At 30.5% G+C, this 22,281-nt stretch overlaps 1 protein-coding gene across 2 annotated transcripts; it reads left to right on the top strand.

Annotated features, from left to right (window-relative positions):
• Positions 1–168: 168 nt before the first annotated feature.
• On the top strand, positions 169–21,326 carry LOC142326100 (GEL complex subunit OPTI). 2 transcript variants are annotated; one of them, XM_075368280.1, is made up of 4 exons: positions 169–477; positions 6,483–6,586; positions 13,133–13,262; positions 21,128–21,326. In XM_075368280.1, exons 1-4 carry the CDS (start codon positions 367–369, stop codon positions 21,167–21,169), a joined length of 387 nt encoding a protein of 128 aa, XP_075224395.1. In that variant the 5' UTR covers positions 169–366; the 3' UTR covers positions 21,170–21,326. The 2 variants fall into 2 exon arrangements, with proteins under 2 accessions (XP_075224395.1, XP_075224396.1); XM_075368281.1 differs by having other exon boundaries at positions 465–527.
• Positions 21,327–22,281: the final 955 nt, after the last annotated feature.

Genomic DNA, 22,281 nt, shown 5'->3' with positions numbered 1-22,281 from the left:
TATGTTAAAATTACATCCAAAGAAGAGCAAATGCGAAGAGGGGTTTAATAAGTTACTGCTGATTATTTTAATATTCTCTTTTTATATTGATAGTGTATAATTTTATTCTGTTGAATTATTTTAAATATGGAAACTAGATTTTGTGAGTGATTAAACGACTTATTTATGTATGTATTAAAAAATGTCTACTTGGCTGATGCAAAGTTAATCATCATTACTACCACTCACGTTCCACTTGCACTCACGTGAAATGGCGGCCTAGATATTTAGTTAGGTTAATGTTTATAACTTAAATGTACGGAACAAATATGTATTTATGTCAGACTGTTTCGTATTTTAACTGATATTTTGTGTTTAAATTATAAAATGACGACTAAAGTTCAAAAAAATTTTGAAAGAAATGGTGCTTCGAAGTCTTTGAAATTAGAAACTGTGTGGGTCCGTGCATTTTCGCTTCATTCTGAGTGGCCTGATAAAGTATGTTTTTAGCAAAATCGTTTGCATTTTATTTTATTATATTGTGCAAGGTAGTTAAAACTATAATGCTGTTTAATTCAATGAAAGATATATTTTTATTTTCTTTCTTATAAGATGATTTCTAATAACAAAAGTTATTGTGTTTATTATTTAATAAATTCTTAAAATTAATTCTAGTGCAGTTTTTGAAGAAGCTTCATTGTGGAGTATTATTACTTTTGAAGGGGAACAATCATATCCTTACATTTTATTGATAGTATCTTATTGTAGATGGTGTGTAACATTGTTTTCGTAGTGACTTGATTGTATGTGTTATTTCATATTAACAATAAACATTTTGTTAACATAATTAATTATCATTGCTACAGTTACTTTGGTGCTATCATTTAGTTTAACAAACTGTTATGTTAAAACTAATAAAATAGCAACGCCAATTTTATTTACATGAAGCTGACAAATGACTATATTATTTTTAAAACCATTTGTTATTTTTATGCAATATTTTATTTATTTTAAATCAGATACTGTTATTATATAATTACTTTTTTAGAGAATGTACTAATGTAGGATATACAGGTATGGAATAGGGTTAACACTATTACAATGTTCATGGATGGGATATGCTTAAAAAGTGCAGCACTAGGGGAAAGTTCTAATCTGCATCATTTTGGAATTGATGTAAAACAAACTATTCTAATTAAGCCTTGGTTAACAATATTGTTCTTATGATTTACAGACTTTTATATACGCCTATATTCCAGTATAGTAAGGGTCATGAAATCTGAAGTTGTCAAGCTGCTATTATGCTGCCCAACAATGATTCTACAAATATTTCTCGTATCGGTGTTTACAAAATGAAAAACTAAATCTGTTTATGACTCAATTTCAATAATTTTCAATATACATTAAAAGTTAATCTTATTTAACAAAGAAATTGTTATCCCAAATTGATGTTAAGTATAATTTAATAATTTATTTTATAATATTAATTACAATAAAAATAAAATTATCCTGAATTATTTCACCAGTAATTATTGTTTGTAAATATTATAGGCATTTGTAAATCTAGATTAGGATAATTAAAAATTACAAATGATGATGTTGATAAAATGTAGTCAACACTTCTTGTAAGTATGAGTTTTTGTAAGTATGAGTTATTGTTATAAATGAATCATTCTAATTAGTTGACAAACAGTAAGTTTCCTTTTACCTGTCCTTCCAATATTAAAGCGACTATTCCAGGATGCCCTTATGTGGCCTATAATTCTGTTGACTATATTTTTCCAAATGCTTCTTTCTTCATCTATTTGCCGCAATACCTCTTCATTTGTCACTTTATCCACCCATCTGATTTTTAACATTCTCCTATAGCACCACATTTCAAAAGCTTCTAATCTTTTCTTCTCAGATACTCTGATTGTCCAAGTTTCACTTCTGTATAAAGCGACACTCCAAACATATACTTTCAAAAATCTTTTCCTGACATTTAAATTAATTGTTGATGTAAACAAATTATATTTCTTACTGAAGGCTTGTTTAGCTTGTGCTATTCAGCATTTTATATCGCTCCTGCTTCGTCCATCTTTAGTAATTCTACTTCCCAAATAATAAAATTCTTCTACCTCCATAATCTTTTCTCCTCTTATTTTCACATTCAGTGGTCCATCTTTGTTATTTCTACTACATTTCATTACTTTAGTTTTGTTCTTGTTTATTTTCATGCGATAGTTCTTGCGTAGGACTTCATCTATGCCGTTCATTGTTTCTTCTACATCCTTTTTACTCTCGGCTAGAATTACTATATCATCAGAAAATCGTAGCATCTTTATCTTTTCACCTTGTACTGTTACTCCGAATCTAAATTGTTCTTTAAAATCATTAACTGCTAGTTCCATGTAAAGATTAAAAAGTAACGGAGATAGGGAATATCCTTGTCGGACTCCCTTTCTTATTACGGCTTCTTTCTTATGTTCTTCAATTGTTACTGTTGCTGTTTGGTTCCTGTACATGTTAGCAATTGTTCTTCTATCTCTGTATTTGAACCCTAATTTTTTTAAAATGCTGAACATTTTATTCCAGTTTACGTTATCGAATGCCTTTTCTAGGTCTATAAACGCCAAGTATGTTGGTTTGTTTTTCTTTAATCTTCCTTCTACTATTAATCTGAGGTCTAAAATTGCTTCCCTTGTCCCTATACTTTTCCTGAAACCAAATTGGTCATCTCCTAACATCTTGATTCATCTAACATCTCAATTGGTCATCTCCTTTTTTTTGTATAGAATTCTAGTTAAGATTTTTGATGCATGACTAGTTAAACTAATTGTTCTGTATTCTTCACATTTATCTGCCCCTGCTTTCTTTGGTATCATGACTATAACACTTTTTTTGAAGTCTGACGGAAATTCCCCTTTTTCATAAATATTACACACCAGTTTGTATAATCTATCAATCGCTTCCTCACCTGCACTGCGCAGTAATTCTACAGGTATTCCGTCTATTCCAGGAGCCTTTCTGCCATTTAAATCTTTTAATGCTCTCTTAAATTCAGATCTCAGTATTGTTTCTCCCATTTCATCCTCCTCAACTTCCTCTTCTTCCTTTATAACACCATTTTCTAATTAATTTCCTCCGTATAACTCTTCAATATATTCCACCCATCTATCGACTTTACCTTTCGTATTATATATTGGTGTACCATCTTTGTTTAACACATTATTAGATTTTAATTTATGTACCCCAAAATTTTCCTTAACTTTCCTGTATGCTCCGTCTATTTTACCAATGTTCATATCTCTTTACACTTCTGAACACTTTTCTTTAATCCACTCTTCTTTCACCAGTTTGCACTTCCTGTTTATAGCATTTCTTAATTGCCGATAGTTCCTTTTACTTTCTTCATCACTAGCATTCTTATATTTTCTACGTTCATCCATCAGCTGCAATATATTGTCTGAAACCCAAGGTTTTCTGCCAGTTCTCTTTATTCCGCCTGCGTTTGCTTCTGCTGATTTAAGAATTTCCTTTTTAACATTCTCCCATTCTTCTTTTACATTTTCTACCTTATCTTTTTTACTCACTCATACCTCTTGCGATGTCCTCCTCAAAAATCTTCTTTACCTCCTCTTCCTTAAGCTTCTCTAAATTCCACCGATTCATCTGACACCTTTTCTTCAGGTTTTTAAACCCCAATCTACATTTCATTATCACTAAATTATGGTCACTATCAATGTCTGCTCCTGGATATACTTTGCAGCTGACGAGTTGATTTCTAAATCTTTGCTTAACCATGATATAATCTATCTGATACCTTGCAGTATCGCCTGGCTTTTTCCAGGTGTATATTCTTCTATTATGATTTTTAAATTGGGTGTTGGCAATTACTAAATTATACTTCGTACAAAACTCTATAAGTCGGTCCCCTCTTTCATTCCTTTTGCCCAGCGCGTATTCACCCACTATATTTCCTTCCTTGCCTTTTCCAATGGTTGCATTCCAATCTCCAACTATTATTAAATTTTCATCTCCTTTTACGTGTTTAATTGCTTCATCAATCTCTTCGTATACACACTCTACCTCATCATCATCATCATCATGGGCGCTTGTAGGCATATAGACGTTAACAATCGTTGTCGGTTTAGGTTTTGATTTTATCTTTATTACAATGATTCTTTCGCTATACGTTTTGAAATACTCTACTCTCTTCCCTATCTTCTTGTTCATTATGAAACCTACTCCTGCCTGCCCATTATTTGAAGCTGAGTTAATTACTCTAAAAAATCACCTGACCAAAAGTCGCCTTCCTCTTCCCACCGAACCTCACTAATTCCTACTACATCCACATTTATCCTATCCATTTCCCTTTTTAAATTTTCTAGCCTACCAACCTTTTTTAAGCTTCTAACATTCCACGCTCCGACTCGTAGAATGTTATTTTTTAATTTTCTGGTGACCCCTTCCTTAGTAGTCCCCACCCGGAGATCCGAACGGGGGATTGGAATATTTTACCAAGGAAGGAGTAGTGTGTATTAAATTTTTATTTGATTTGTAGTTGCAAGAAGGATTAACGTAAATTCTCTGTGACTTGTAAAAAATTAAGTTGATAAGCTTGGATGGTAATCAGTAATGTGTACGAATTCATGAAAGAAAAAGCAAGTAAATTTGGAAAGAAAGGAAATGACAAGCATATTCTAATTCAGAAATGTGGAGAAAGAACAGCAGCTGCATGTAAAATATAATTGCAAGTTCAAGGAGTAAGGAAACAGATAAAGGAGTTATTAAAGAAATTTCAAGACAGCCCATCAGAGGCTTCTTCTACTTCTTTCAGTTTACCAAGAAAATATAAAATCTGTGACATACCAGTAACAGGCCTAGATGATTTCGACTTGTATATAGTAAGAAGGATTGTAAACGAATTTCATCTCAAAGAATAACAGTTCCCCACATTTCCAAAGTTGCTGGTATGTCTGAAAGATGCAGTAGGATTCTCAGGAAGTAAAAGAAGCATAAGAAGAGTATTACAAATAATTGGGATTCAAATGGGAAGAAACTGAAAACAATAGGAAACTTGTTATTAAAAATCATGACATTAGGATTAAACAGATATAGTAAGTAAACAACATGAAACAATTTAGAATCAAAAACTGGTGGATTGTGTGCCTTGATAAAACATATATTTTGTCAAGTCATCCCTCATCAAAATCGTGGAGGAATGCTTCAGGGGGAGAACCTCTTACTCCAATTTCTAAAGGCAGTTGATTGATTATGATACATGCTGGGGGTGAAATGGGATTTATTCTGGACACATTATTAACCTGGAAAACAAGTGCAACAACTGACAACTACTATGACTCAACTGTACATTTTCAGTTAGAAATTATTTAATAATTATAATTATTATTTTAATAATTACTATATTATTAAATAATAATAATATTATTTAATATTAATTTTGACATGATTAATATTAACATGAATGAAATAATTATGATTATAATAATAAATATACAGATGGTTCTGCAATGAACCATTTGTTACACTAAATTGGTAATGGACTATCAGCTGGAGCAGGTTCAGTTGACACAGTCTAAGTCTCAATATTCATACCCTTTACTATACTATAAAGCAACATCTGATATATGAAAAGGTAACCAACTTAAGTATATTCATTTTAGCTCTTGATTAATAAAATGAAATAATTACTTATAAATTTACTCAGAGCACACATAATTTTAAAACTGTTTTATTTATGCATATAATTCTATTATCTACTTATTTTTGTTATATTCTGTTGGCTTAAAAACATAATTCTGTTAGTGTATATGTAAAAATAAAAAATAAAAGTAAAAAAAAGTCCGACACCAAGATGTCAATTACGAGACTGGATTGCTTGGCACTCTGCTGCTGCCACTACTATGACTGCAAATATACAAATTAGCTATTTGAACAGCTCAAAAATCTTTAAATGGTAAGATACTTTATTATTGGTAAGATACTTGGAAATGAAGCCAAGTTGAAGCTGCCATTCTGGATTTAAAATAGGGATCTCCTTCTACCAGTTAGCAAAAAGATATCAGCAAACTGTATTGTAAGCTGATTGCCTGCCCTTGTCAGTTAAAACATTTAATTTTCACTATATTTTTGGTGTATATAATTTGGAGGAATTATAACTTGCCATTGCATGTGGAGTACTAAGTGGTATATGCAACTCTGTGTTCTTGTAGGTGGGGGATGAAGTGAATGTTCTTGGATCTTTTAAGTCGTTCTTTCAAAACTATGACTATGAAATTTACACTAATGCAGTAGTTTTCACGTGTTTTTGGTTCGATAACAGTGTTTGTCTTTTTGTTAAACTTATTTGTGAAGTAGCAGATTACTACTATATGTTTGTTAATAATTTGATTTTACATAATGAAGGAAATAACTTATTAAGTAGCTGGTTTCACTGTACTAGATTATTACTAAATCATTAAGTGCATTTAGGCCAATCATATAATTTGGTTTTTCAGGAGGAGTTTTTGGATGTTGTATATTGGATGCGCCAAGCGCTTGGGATTATTGTAGGAATACTATGGGGCTTAATACCTATGAAAGGATTTCTTGCTCTATTACTGTAAGTTATCATTTTTTCTATAAATACATTTTTATTGTAATTTCAAAACATGTAAGCCTTTGGTAGTAGTACATATTGTATGCAACTTTGTATTTTATTTTACTTTGTTATTTTGTGTGAAAGTAAATTTGGTACCTACTTACATGACATCTGGGAGAACATGTTGGAGAAACCTCTTATCCCAAGCAACAGAAGGAACATCATAAGTCATCCTAACTCTGCTAAGGATTGGACACACCAAGCTATGCTACAATTATTGGATCTTTTCTGTTATATGGCAGCATTAGTATTTTGTTGAGAATAGTGTAAATGCACCACGGTATGGGATGGAATGATATCATAGCTGCATGGTGCATCATTACCGCCACCACCATGCTGTAATTATTTTACAGCGTTCAGCGTAAGAGTTGTTGTTTTGTAGTAGTGAGATTTTACTGCAGTGTGCGATTTTGTTAATTCAGTAATGTACTGGGTGACTGTTAGTCCTTACCAATATTTATATGTAATACCAATATTTAATATTTTATCAACAGTTATATTAACTTTAATTATAGCTGCCATGTAATTAATTTGTAAGTAACTTGATTCATTCGACACCAAATGGAAACATAAAAAATAAATCAAACATAAAACATATAATTGGACACGTATTTTTGAGACAGTCTATTACTACACCATTTGGTTTGTTTATAACAAGGTGAATTGAATAATTATAACTTAAAGTGAATTGAATATGCAATGTTTCATTCCTCAGAAATCATTCATGCAAGTTGAAGCCACTGTTGTCATTATTTTCATAAAAAAGTAATCTTTTATTTGCTAAAATGAATTTACTGCAATTGACCAGTGACATTCACAATAATGAAACAGCTAAGGTGTTTTACACAATCTATGCTTATGTGCTAATGGGCACGAAATGGATTTATACAATTGAGATAAAGATTTATACACTCATAAGGTTTGTTTCAGAAAATACTGTTGTGAATCTAAACAATTGAGACATGGAATGATGCTCATCAAATCATGGTTAGATTTTTGCACTGCTGTGTTATTTATTTACTGTTGTAGTAAAGAATACATTTTGGTCAAATTCTGTCGAGAAGAGCTGGGAATGAACCACAACACATATGTCGGTTGGAACAGTTATTTGCGTAAGGTGTGAAGACAGTTTATTAAATAATAAATAATCCATTAGTAGACTAATAGAGGAAGAGTATTTCCTCATCAATGGGTATTTGGTAGAATATGCTGAGAAACAAGAAATTATTTTCTCTTAGCAATGCCAGACAAATCTGCAAAAAGTATGTTGCCAATCATCCGATAATACATTGCACCAGGGACTGTTATTTTGTCAGATGAATGGACAGCATACAATGTTCTCTAGCAGCATTATGTATCCCAAACAATGAATCATACTATTACATTTTGTTGATCTGCTAATCCGAGCCCATATTCAAATGATTGAAAGTGGATGAAGGCCAAAAATTGAAACGAAGCATTGGGAAACAAGCCGATTGATGATAAATTTATATTTGGTTTAATACATGTGGTGATAGTGATATCAAAATGAAGATTTATTTGAAAAACATTTTTAATTTATTTCGGAATTTTGCCACCTAAATAAATTATGCTTCATATTTTGTATTCTACATGATTAGTATTTGTATTATAGGACTATCATAGCCTGTTCTTGTTTCTTGTTTTTTTTTTGTATGGTATATGTTTATTATTATTAAGTGTTTGTTTATTATTAAATAAAGTTAAAAATACCAGTTTAAAAAAATTAAGATTAACAATAACATTGTAATCAATGTACTACCGAATTATTATTGCTTTGATAAAAATCTGGTGCTGCCAAGTTGCCAGCCAGTGGGTCAGTCACTTTGTTGTTGCTGGCAGTGTGCAGCAGTGATGTCATTCCAGCTTATACTGAGGTGTGTTAGCACTATTCCCAACAGAAACACAAATACTGCCAATTGACAGAATAAAATTCTAAAATGCAGAATAATTCTAAATCATTTATATCTTTTATTACAATCAGTTGTGGTAGTGAAGAGTGTGATTAGTGTGGAAATGTTTAAAACTTGTAATATTGAATATAATCTGCTCGTTTTCTTCACAGACTGTGCAGGTCCTCCCATGTTTCAATGTATCATCCTGGATGCAATCCTTATCTGTTTGTAATGTATTAGTGATAGGCTGTCAGAAAGGTTGGCATTTCTGGTTTATTTCATTCAAATTAGAAAAAGTCATCTATGTTTTTTAATATAATTTAACTCCTTTGTTAGTAATATTTTCTATTGTATTATTATAGTTATATTTTGTATTATGTCTGTACCGTGTAGACTTACTGAAGTAGAAATTTTATCATGAAATTGAAAAATTAATTACAAGTTTAGTTTAGTTAGTAATTATAATGTAAACAAGGAAAAAATCTGACATCGAGACCTTCAATTATGAGACTGGAATTTGTAACAGTTGACTGCTATAACTACAGGTATACAAATAAGCTACTTGAAGCGCTCATAAATCTTTAAATGGAGTTTATAGAATAACACTTTGAAACAGGAGTATGTTGAAAGCTGCCATTCTGGATTTTAATTAAGAACCCCCTCCTTCTACCAACGTGCAAAAAGGCATCAATAAAGTGTTTTAAGCTGACCGCCTGCCCTTTTCAGCTGAATATTTGATTTTCAGTTTACTGTTAGTTTATATTAAATACCCATATTTCAGTTTTATTATTAGATAAAATACTTTCAGTATCAGTATTCTGATATATTCAAAAAATTGTTTATACATTATGTTTGAGAATTGTGTGTAATTCAGATTGTTGGAAAAACCCAGAAAAAATTCATCGTCATCTTATACAAAACATTTGGTAAATCAGATTACTTAAATCATATGCAGTGATTTGATTGTTATAAATCTAACAATTTGATTATAATTAAAAATGTTATATACCATATTTTACATACAGTAAAAAAAGCAGTCTGTTATTTTAGATATAAAAAAGTTAAAAAATGTTTGAGTATGATATAACATTATTCTAAATTTTCTGGTTATCATGAAAAAAAAAAATGCAAAATTTGCTCTGAAATGTGCTAAAATGAATTCTAAAAGAAATTACTAAATAAACAAAATTATGTCAAAAAAAGGTAAACATAACCAGCAAATGACGACATATAAAACGACATGTAAGGAATTTTTTAAAAACACATGCAGTACTGTGTAGAAATAGGTCCTAACGGAAGTTGTCATTATTACGAATAAAAAGTTATTGATTAAGCCTATTAATTAACCCAATTGTAGTGTTACTGCTTTGGGCACAGTTCTAATATTGTAGCTGTGATTTTTTGGCTACAAGTAGCTTAATAATATTGATAAACGTAATTTTTGTTTCCTAACATGCGAAAAATGATTTTAATCTTTTTTTTGATGCTGAAAACGAATATGAACTCAGAATCTTTCTATCACCCACCATTTTTTATAAATTTTTTAATTTTAATTAAAGGATTTTTTCATTTTTCAACACTTAGTTAGCATTTTAAGCTCCTAGTTGTATTTTGTTAGCTTGTTTTTTATTGTTTAACTTTGTTAACATAATTTGTAAGCTATAAATAAACAATATTAGACAAAGAATTAAATCATATCATAGTCACATATTATGACATCATATCTAATACTGAAGAGTGAGCCTTCATGGACAAGATTAATCATGTCTGTTCAGGTCAAAACATGTAGCTGAAAACATAGTTGTCTTGTTTGTATTAAGCATTGGATTTAGGAATGAATTAATTTTGTTCAGTCTTATTGCATTCTTGAGTTGGTTAACAGTACAGTGTCATAATGCTTTGCAATTGTGTAAATGATGTGGATGTCTTTTGTTATGTATGTGGTGAGTTTACCGTAAAATCAAATAGAAAAAACATTACACCCTTAATTAAAAAAGCATATCACTTGTACTTTCAGTGTAAAATTGGTGATTGAGATAAGACTTTGGCTCTTATATAGAATGCACTAATTCTTCTGTATATTTAAGAGGATGGCTGAAAGGTACACAGAAGACTTTGCCATTTGGTGTACCTATGGTTTCCCGTGAACCAAGGGATCATGTAACAGATTGCTACTTTTGTTTAACAAGTGTGTCTGAAATTTCTAAACAATCTAAACATACTGTAAAGTATCTTTCATGGCAATCTGGAATCAGGCCTGTACCTGATAGTGAAATTATTTCAGTTCCTGAGCCAACTGTGAATGTATGTTTCGAAAGCAGCGATGAAGAATCACAAAAAATCGAGCTGAACTGTTAGGATCAAGATCGCAAGGTTGGAATTTACTTCAAAAAAATACAAAAATTTGTGCTTTTGAAGCCGAACTTAATTGAAAAACTTTAGAACTTTATTGATGAAAATAATTTGGTTTATGGCACAAATATTGATGGGCTTATGTTATACTTAGGACAAGTTCATAAACCTGAGGACTGGCACCTTTTCATAGATTTGTCCAAGTATAGTTTGAAAGTGGTTCTACTTCACAACAGTAACAAATATCCTTCGATACCAATCACTTATGGTATTAATTTGAAAGAGACATACAATGTGATGAAAGACATTCTTGAAAAAATAAAATATAAAAGACATAGGTGGAATATATGAATATGAGGTAATTTGAAAGTTATAGCTATTTTGTTAGGCATGCAGTTAGGCTATACTAAGTACATGTTTTCTTTACGAATGGGACAGCTCAGCTAGGGATAAACATTATTTACCAAAGAGTGGAAGAAACGAGACAACTTAACTCCAAATGTGAAAAATATTATTCGTGAGCCCTTAGTTGAACCCAAAAAAATATTTTTACTCACTCTCCATATCAAGCTAGGACTAACGAAAAATTTTGTAAAAGCAGTGAAGAAGGATAGTCCCGGATTTTTCTACATCAGGCAGAAATTTCCAAATGTAAGTGAAGGAAAAATTAAAGAAGTTATATTTGTTGGTCCTCAAATAAGAAAGTTGGTCAAAGATTTAACATTTTGTTAAATAATGTAGAAAGTGTAGCTTTGATTTCATTTAAAAATGATTGAAAACTCCGACAGTTACTACGATATTGTTAATCAACTTCTTACTTCATACAGAGCTATGGAATGTAATATGTCTTTGAAAATACATTTCCTCCACTCACATTTGGATTTTTTCCTAGACAACCTCAGAGACATAGGTGACGAACACTGAATATTTCCACCAAGACATTTCGGTGATGGAAATCCGCTATAAAGGGAAATGGAGTATAACATGCTAGCCGATTATTATTACACAGGTATGGCCTTGCAAAATTATAAGTTTTACAGATTTTAACTGTATTTTCCCTTATTTATGTTTTTTAAGCGTAATTTATTTAAAACTAAGGGTGATAGAAAAATTTCACAGATCTGTAATGTTCACAAAAAAGCAATTCAAGAAATGGTATCACACTTTGATAAACATTAAAAAAATTTTTTTGTCTATCAGTGTGATCGTAAGAATTGTAATATTATTAGTGCTGTATTTAATAAATAAAACCTTTTTTTCTGCTTAATGACTAAAGGAAGGGATTCATTAAGTACTATGTAGGCTAATTGATCCCTATAACTGAACAAAATTTAAATTTTAATAAAAAGAGAGAATAGTTGTTTTGGTATTTTTTACTTGTTTAGGAATTTTATTGAACAGTTACATTTTGATCATAATTATTTAAATTTCTATTAGTTCAACTTAAATTAAGATATGATTATCCTTGTAATTTTATTACAATAGTGGAGGTAGTCTTGAGCTCTTTTCAAAGATACTGATATTATTTTTATGAGGTTACATTTGTTGTGAGCAGAACAAATATATATTTTATCAGATAATGTGTTTGGAAATCTGATGATTACCTCCATACTTCTGATGTTCTGTTTCTTTGTAAAATGAAAATTTTCTTAACTTATTACTGACTCCCCAGAATAGAATACCAAAGCTGATAAACTGAACATTATTTTTGACTCAAAAATAAACAGTTTTTAGTTGAGATAATAAAAGAGAATTAGACAAATCTCTCAGTATTTAACATAATTTAGAAAATACTTTGACATATGTTCAAGTTTGTTAGTTTGGGAAAGATTAATCAAACATACCTAAACATTATTTAGATGAAATTGTACTGATTTGCTATCTCTAAATTATGTTGTAAATATATGGGAAATTTCTCTTTTGTAAAATTAGTAATTAAATTAAAGCTTTATTGACTTTTAATAGTAGCCTTTTTGAATGTAACCAGACATCTATATTGAATGACAATTTATAGTGGCAGGGGAATAGCTATATATTTTTTTACAAATAAGGACATTAATATGCTGTTACAACAAGTGATAATACCAGTATCAGCCAGATTTAAAAATTGTTTAATTTGAATTTGACTTATGGTCTCATTAAAGCAAACTGACAGTGAAAAGAATTTGGAAATCATTGTGTAAGAATTTTTTGAACTCTTTTTAGTATGACTTGATAAATAAAAAGCCATTTCTGTTTTCAGGTTTGTACTAGTTAATGCAGTTGTTATATATTTATATTTCTCAAGTTTTCAAAGCATAGATGAAGAAGAATACGGAGGAGCATGGGAGCTTTTAAAAGAAGGATTTATGACATCATTTGCAGGATTTCTTGTAAGTTTTTTGATTTCTACTCTCTTTTTATTTTTAGCTAAGTTAACTATTGTTAACTGAATACTTTCAGTATTTAATTTCTTTCTTGGGGTGAGCAGACTTGATGCATATTGTTATAAATGATTTTTTTGTATCCAAATGAATTTTAAATAAATAATAACCTAACTCTTAAAATATACTTTTGAAGCAGCTTAGTAGAAACTGACACAATTGTCTTAATTAAAATTTTTACTTATTAAAATTATAATTGATTCCCACTTGAAAGAAAATTAGTTCAGTTTTTTTTTTGTATTCCAAGATTTTCTAAACTTGTAGTGTTATTATTTGTTGGTACTTGTTTAGTGTGTAGGTCTGGTTTCAAATTTTTTATTTTTTTACATTAGTAGCAGAACAGTATTATCAAAGTTAGTGAAATTGTTAGCATACTTTTTATTTGGAATTAAGAATTATGTGTCATACAAAAATTAATAGTGCTATTCCCAGCTTGAGTTGCTAATTTTGTCTTTTATGAGGTTTGATCAAAAAGTAAGCTTAGTTTTAGTTCATCTCAAAAAATCTTTATTTATTTATCAAAAATATTCATCAATATTGATTTTTTTACCTACAAAGTACTTCCCTTCAGTTGTAATACATTTGTGCTGCCAGCGCTTTTTTGAATCTTCGAGTCACCTCTGGAATGCAGTTTTCAGTATTGTGTTTAGCTCCTTCAGTGATTCTGCCTTTATCTCTTCAATGTTGGTAAAATGTCATCCTATCATGGTTCTTTTCAACTTGGGAAAATGCCTAGCGAATATGGAGGCTGAAGCATCATAATGGTATTGTTTTTGGCCAAAAATTCATTAACAAGTAGTGAAATGTGAGCAGGTACATTTTCGTGGGGAAATTGTTTTGTTTTGCCACAAATCTGGGAGTTTTTGTTCAGATTATTTCATGCAAATGGTGTAACTTATAGGTTTTATAACTACTTATAGTAGTTTATTACTACTTACTACTTATGTTGACTTATAGGTACTCTTTATTGCCGGTATGACCTGGTGGCAAGAACTCATGGTACAATAAGTTGTTGAAATCAAAGAACACAATGATCAGAACCTTCACATTTGATCAAAGTTGACAAGCTTTTTTCATTCTTTGCTCTTCAAGAAGCTTCCATTGGGATAATTGAGCCTTAGTTTTGACATAATACCTATATACCCATGTTTCATCACCAGTTATGACCCATTTGAGCAGTTCTGGATTGTCATTCACTTCATTCAGCAACTCCTGAGCAATGTTCATGTGGCATTGCTTTTGGTAGAAATTCAACAATTTCGGAACAAATTTGGTTGCCACATGTTGCACGCTGAAAAGATCTGAAAAAATTGCTTGATATGAGCCAAATGATATGCCAACATCATCAACAACCTCTCTTATAATGATTTGATGATTATCCATAATAATTTTTTTCTCTTTTTCAATGTTGTCATCGGTTGATGTGCTGGGACTTCCAGGGCGCTTGTCATCTTGAACATCTTTACGGCCCTCTTGGAAACATTTGTACCACTTGTAAACGCTTGTTTTATTCATAGAAGAATTGCCAAAAACAATATTCAACATTTCCAATGCAGTGCTACACTTTATTCCAGTCTTAAAGCAAAATTGAATGCAAATTCATTGATCAATTTTTTCAACATATTTTAAAAGATTTTAATTGTTCAAATGAAAGAATAATGCATGATTACATCCCAACCCCGAAGGGAAAGACACCCCGCCTAGTGATGTTCTGGTCACCACACCACCCCTGCCGTTCCTTGCCCTGTTGGGCTTTAACGAGAGAATGCATGATTACAATCAAAATCTGTTTATTATAAGTTAATTAGTAAATTGTTGAACAGAAGATTTATATTAATTTATGCTGATACATTGTTGAATGCAGCGTATGAACTTGAGAGTAGAAAGATTGGATTAAAGTGCTTATTTTAATAATTTCTTTATTCATTTAGAAAACCAATTGTTTACATTAATCGTGTCAGGATCTCTGAAACTGTGAGAAGTACAAAAAACTTTAAATGAGGAACTTCAATTTCATTTTTCCAATATAGCGGCCAAATTTCGGAACAAATTTGGTTGCCACATGTTGCACGCTGAAAAGATCTGAAAAAATTGTTTGATATGAGCCAAATGATATGCCAACATCATCAACAACCTGTCTTATAATGATTTGATGATTATCCATAATAATTTTTTTCTCTTTTTCAATGTTGTCATCGGTTGTTGATGTGCTGGGACTTCCAGGGCGCTTGTCATCTTGAACATGTTCACGGCCCTCTTGGAAACATTTGTACCACTTGTAAACGCTTGTTTTATTCATAGAAGAATTGCCAAAAACAATATTCAACATTTCCAATGCAGTGCTACACTTTATTCCAGTCTTAAAGCAAAATTGAATGCAAATTCATTGATCAATTTTTTCCACAAGTTAAAAATCACCCACCACACCAAAACTTGTATAACCTTTTTGACAGCCAACATATAAACTAAGCATATGATATGTCTATCATTGTAAATATTTGTTAAGGACAACTGTTCCAGTACAACAAAAAAAAAATTATGACAATAGGACTTAAACAGCCTGGGAAATTAAAAAATTACATGTATTTTTTTTATCAAACCTCTTATTTTGTTTTAACTTCAGTTTTCTTGTTTTGTTGTTTTTGTGAATTTCAAACGTAATATTTCCCTAGTGATATTTCTTTCCTTTTCTAGATTTTCCATTATTCCTTTGTTATTCAATGCTAATGTTTATTGTATTTGCAGTTTTGCATACATAATTTTTTCCACATTATCCTTCATATTTTATTGTATATCTGATGGTGAAATAATCAACAATATAAAAATTTTTGTGTTAAAAATTAATAAAACATTTTAATTTTTATAAAAAAAAAATCTGATATTTAAGGATTTCTCATTTAAAAGTGAACAGGCCAGTGTATTTTTTTTTAAAAACTGATGTGAACACTGCATGACTTCCTTGTACGCCTATTAAATTACATATGTACATTTTTTGCTGCACTTCATTTAAACTTATTTCATTTGAAAGTGAGATACGATCTTCCAATTTTTTAAGTGGACAGTTGCGCAATTGCATTATGGTGGATTACATCATTATGGACTACATTGCATCACATTTTTTTTTGTGGTGTCCGTATCAGCATTTTGTATTAGTTTATATATTAATATTGTTTCATGTTGCTCAAGTAGTTATCTGGTGTAAGTGAGAACAAGTCGGATTCGTAACCATGAACACATGAACCATGAACAGTTTGAATCTGACTTCATGTACATATATTTTTTATTAACCTTTTTTTTCTAATTTAGATATATTGATTTATTGATAATTGTTAACCTATGTTAAAATTTTTAAATTAAAATAAAAAATATATAAAATTTTATTTCACTAATAACTTCTGATATTTTTTCATGTATTTTTTTATTATTATTGAATTATTATTTATTGTAAATTTTTTTTACAATCGGAGGTTAATAATTATTAATAAATCATTATATTTAAATTTAAAAAAAAAAAATTTAAACAAAATGTATGTATGTGAAGTCTGATTCAAATCTATGTGCCTTCCCCTTGTAAGATCCAAGTATTTCATTAATTAAATTTTCATTTAGCTATAACTCTGGAACCAATGAAAATAAGTACCACTTGTGATACGTCGTTGAAAAGCTTTCAATGAAGAATTATTACTGCAGTTAAGGAAAAGTCCAAAATCCAAAGTTTTTGTATTTCGAGCTTTTTTTTGGACACTTTTGGTTCAGTGGATTGCAATCAAAAGGAGAGGTGCACAAGTAGATGTTACAGCAGTCCTAAATGGAAAATTTCAATATGCTACGACCAATTGTTTTTGAGTTATGCAAGATACATATGTATGTACAGACGTCACGCCAAAACTAATCAAAATGGATTCACGGATGGCCAAAATGGATATTTCCGTTGAAATCTGAAAACCAAAATTTCTCATTATCATAATACTTCCTTTACTTTGTGTAAGGAAGTAAAAATTTTATTTCTAAGTAACACAATTTTTATAAAATTTTTTCGTACAAGGAAGTAAAAACTACTTCTAATATATTGATGCATAACATGTTTTACTTTTTCAATTTTAATAAATACAAAGAATTAATAATTTTGCAAAAGTTGTAAATAATAATTATTGTTATATTGTACTTCGACAATTTGCAAAAAAATTAAATTGTATAATTTTTTTGTAAAATTAATGAATTGAAAAATGAAAATATCCACGTAATACTTACGTTATAACTAACAATTATATTTGTTAAAATAATTTCATTTTCTGTAAAAATATTCCTTTCCTTCTGTTTGATTTTTTTTTTGAACCATTTATTACGTAAGAATTATTATTATGTGAGTAGAATTTGTCTAAAACCTGATTGAATATCACATCTGAGAAGGAGGCTTTAATTGCAGAGATTCTTGTAAATGTTGAAAATTAGGATTTGGTTATTTATTCGTTTTTTGAATGCAAAATTAGGATATGTAGGTATTATATGAATGAAATCTGCTACAGATTATACAGCGTGATTCAGGAGGAAAGGGAAATAATTTGGGAACTGATTCTAGAGTTTGTAAAGTTCATACAAACGTACATCTGAAAACGCTTTGTTATTGGGTTAACATGTAGTGAACAATGTTGTCTGGATTTCAGATCTAGTGAATGAGGTATGCTGAAATCTTTATGGTGTTAATAAGGGATAAACTTGATGGTTTCTTATGTTTATTGACCTGAAAAATCAAATAAAAGTGGTAAAATCAAATAAAACAGGTCTTAGAATTGTATCTGCTGTAGTTTTTATGATATCCAATCTAAAACAGAAAAATTCAGTGAAAAAAATATGTTTTTAGGTTTAATGTACAGTAACTTTGCTAAAAGACTAATTGTTTAGCTCGTAGAAGAGCATGACGATGCTCCTCAAAGACCGTTTGGATGTGAGGCGGCTAGTTGGCGTATTTTTGTCTCGAACACGAAAAATATTCCAAGTCCTTACCGCATGACGGTTTAGCTCGAGTGTCTTGCATGCTTGAGTGGCTTGGATTTCAACCTCTGACCATGAGCCTCCCTCGACCAGCAGGAGACCACCATCAGCCAGGTTGTTGTCTTTCAGATGAGTTCTGAACTATTTTAAGACGTCCAATCTGAGAGCAGGTTGTTTGCTGACTTCTCATCGCGTAAGGCCAAAGAAGTTGTAGATGTTCAACGTTGTTACAAATGCCATCAGTTTTGACACAGAAGAACTGTGTAAACATCTGGTGGTAGTGTTCTTCCAGTTTGGGGATGAGAGACATAAACGAGAGGAGAATCCTAAGAAGTCGGTCGGCCCGATTTGTGTTAAGTGCAGACGTTTGCGGAAGGACCAAAAGCACTCAAAATAGTAAGTATTGTGCGTGTTATAAGGGGGCTGTCATAATGTATTACAGTTTAATATCGTTAGATGGTTAAAATTTGGCAATTAAATGCGTAGGGGGTTTACATTCCACACATTTAAGTTGACAGATCGCCATACGTAGGGGTTTGGATGTATCTTGTTGCAGCATCTTCTGTTGTATCCGGTGAACTGCCCAATTTTTCTCTCTGGAAAAGATTTTATTTCGGTTCTGGTAGCATGTCTTCTGCACTGTGCAGAAAGGAACTTCATTCGACAGTTCGCAAACGATCATCATGTTGTCCATGTGGATGAACAGAACTTGCATCTATATGTTGCAAGTTCATATTTTCAATATAGAAATCCTGCTGATCGTCATCTTGAGGTCTGGTATAAAATCGTATGATTCTCAGGTGCCAGTCGATTCCCTGTTTGTGCAGATGTGAATGCTAAGTCACTTTTGTGGCATAGCAGCTTCACCGATGATGGTGGTGTATTAATTGAGGGCTTTTTAGCACAACATAATTTACAGGTATGTAAAGTACCTGGTGAGTTGCCTACCTAAGCAGGTATGGTGACGGATTTTTGTTTTGCCATGAATTGGAGAATGTAAGGGTTGTCCGCAGGGCTGTGTGTCGGTTAGTTATTGCGAGTGGTGGAGTTTGATTCACTTCTGTGGCTGAGGTTGCTCAGCGGGTGTCGCGTCGTGGCTTATGCTGATGATGGTCTCCTTCTGTTCGAGGGAGGCTCGTGGATGGAGATTGAATTCCAACAAAGATTAAGTGAAGTTCCTCACATAGTATAGCTTAGTCCTACAATTAGCACATGAAGAATTTCTACATGGTTCAACATTTCACAAAGCACAATACACGCGCAGGACTGCGTCCTTATCATGTTCAGAAAGTTCAACATCTTCAGCTTGGTGAACATGTTGGACAACTGCAGTTTTATCAAAGGGTTAACAATAATTACCACTAATTCCGTTCATCATATTTTCAGACAAAACTACTTTTATGGCATAAACAACACAAGGAATTCTCATAGGTGGTTTGAAGGAAACACACATTCTGTAGTTTCTGTAGTCAAATTTTCAGTGAACGTTAGGTGTGACATGATCGACAACCAATTAATAGGTAGGCCCTTAATATAAAAACAATATGTCACAGGGAGAGGTTATCTGGAATTTTTAAACAATGAATTTTTTACAGTGATAGAAAATTTCTTATTGACGAAATGAGTTGAAATGTACTATCAATTTGATGGAGTACCATTTCACGAATGGAAGTAGGCAATTCTTTGATGAAAAATTTACTGGTAAATGGATTGGATGTGAAAGATTGGTAAATTGACCATTAAGATCGTGGACCTTATACCCTTATGGGGATAAATTATGGGTTTATGGGGATGAATGAAATGCAAGGTTCACTAGCAAAAAGTAGACGCAAGATAAACTGATTGCTTGCTTTCTCAATGCTGTGTGCCCTCATCAAGGAGTGTAATGATATCATTAGATTGGCGTAAAAAATGTGAAACGAGTTGAAAAGTGTATCAATATCAGTGGTTGAATTTTCAACATTTATTGTAAATTAATACAGTATGAATACAGTATGAGTAATACAGTGAGTACGTTTTTTAATTAAAAGTATTTTAATTTTCAAAGGTCTAATAAACCAGCTGTTTTTAATTTTAACAAATTGATAATATTTTTCTTTAAGTTTGTTTTGTTATGTTTTTATATAATAAAATTTTATTCTTTTTTATGTTTTTCATAGACTTTATTATTTCAGCTTTCTTTGAATTAAATTCTCTGCAAGTTTTGATAATAAAATTTATGCATTTATTAGTCTCAACAAAGTTATTGTACTCTAAAAAAAAACGTTTTTTTTTGTGACTGAATTTTTTGTTTTACGTTAGAATCATGTAAACTACAGGAGCTACAGTTCTGGTCAATAAACATAAGAAACCATCCGGTTTACCCCTTATATAATGTCTTAACTCTGAAAGCCTTTATTAACTAGCTGTTTCTCCTGAATCACGCTGTTAGTGAGGATATGTTTTTTTACAACAATGTTAAAAAAATAAGATTTTATGTATACTTTCATAACAATGGAATATATGTAAATATATTTTGGTAAAATTTTATTTTTCTTTTGTATTGATTTTTTTTTTTGACACTGAATGTATATAAATATTTTCTATTGTTATAGTATGTACTAAAGAGAAATATTGATTTTCTATTTTCCCAGAAAACAATATTTGGTAAAACAGAGTTCTTTATTGTTTTAATTTCATTACATCATTTTATAAAACTAGATTATCATTTTAACAATCAGGTATGTCACAGTTTTAATCAAAATATTTTTTGCAATTTTATTTATTATGAAAATAATAATAGTTTATATCACATTCGTTAATTTTTATTTGTTTTACTGTAGGTGACATGGATTATAGTTTTCTCAGGGTTGCATTATGAGTAGAGGACCAAGACAAAAAATGTCTAAGAAGGCTGGTTTTTTATAAATATATTATATACATTCATGAATGTATGCAGAGCTAAGCCTTGGTAATATCATCATCAGTCATCATAACCATTATTATAATTCTGTAGTGTGGTATATATACAAAAATATATTTTGCAAATATGATTATTTATGTTTTTTTATATAATTCTTATAATTTGGAATTCTTATTCCATCTATAATTTATATAATTTGTATTGTAAATTATGATGGTTCATTTTTTTTTTTAATTTACATGGAATATTCATTGTTTTATTTGTAAGCAAGTGTAATTGTTACTGTACAGTTCAGTTATCATATGTTTTAATACATTTGTAATTGTAATCTCTTATAAAAGAAATTTTTATACTGTTTAAGATGATTATTGATATTGATATATTTATATTGTTCTTAAGTCAAGGCTTTTTATTATCACTTAAGAGTGTTATGTATGTATAATAATATGCTTATGCAGTTATATACATACAGGTACATCTGGTGTTTCTTTATTAAATAAGACAAATTATTGTTGATTGAATTTGTTTATTATAAATAATTTCAGAGTAGTTTTTTTCTCTGAATTAATGTTACATGTGTTTTATTCTTGTAGCATTTATATTATTATATATTAAAAATGTATATACATATTTATGAAAAAGTGAAATCTGTGTTGTTAATTTTTTCTATTAGTATTTAACTTTTTTGTTTATATCACCACATAGGCTTGAAGCTTATGCATGGGATATGGAAATGGAATTTTGTGGCGTATAAAAAACCCCATGCCTGACCGGGATTCAAACACAGGATCTCCAAATAAAAGGCTGAGAGGCTACCACTCCGCCACGGAGATCGGTGGAGTGGTATTTTCCTTTATTGCAGCCAGAAATTAGATTTGATGTCACCGTAATACAAATTTTTTTATTGGAAAAAAGAAAAACAAAAAATAAATCCATTCTGCTTATTATTCGATAAAAATGATATAAAAATATTTTTCCCAAATGGCTATTGTTTTGTAACAGAAAAGGAAACATTAATTGTTACTTTATACTATCTCATTCACTACTTCTTATGACCAACTTGTGTCTCATATA

The sequence above is a fragment of the Lycorma delicatula genome, chromosome 6 (assembly GCF_047948215.1).
Source record: "Lycorma delicatula isolate Av1 chromosome 6, ASM4794821v1, whole genome shotgun sequence".
In the NCBI taxonomy this organism is placed as follows: domain Eukaryota; kingdom Metazoa; phylum Arthropoda; class Insecta; order Hemiptera; family Fulgoridae; genus Lycorma; species Lycorma delicatula.
The sequence above is the reverse complement of the archived record's forward strand: the minus strand, read 5'-3'. Positions and strand labels throughout refer to the sequence as shown.

Excerpts from the sequence above, each read along its gene's own strand:
- LOC142326100 (XM_075368280.1), top strand. The coding sequence starts at position 367 with ATGACGACTAAAGTTCAAAAAAATTTTGAAAGAAATGGTGCTTCGAAG. Across the intron at positions 478-6,482 it reads ATTCTGAGTGGCCTGATAAA|GAGGAGTTTTTGGATGTTGT; the intron begins GTATGTTTTTAG and ends TTGGTTTTTCAG. Across the intron at positions 6,587-13,132 it reads GGATTTCTTGCTCTATTACT|GTTTGTACTAGTTAATGCAG; the intron begins GTAAGTTATCAT and ends TTCTGTTTTCAG.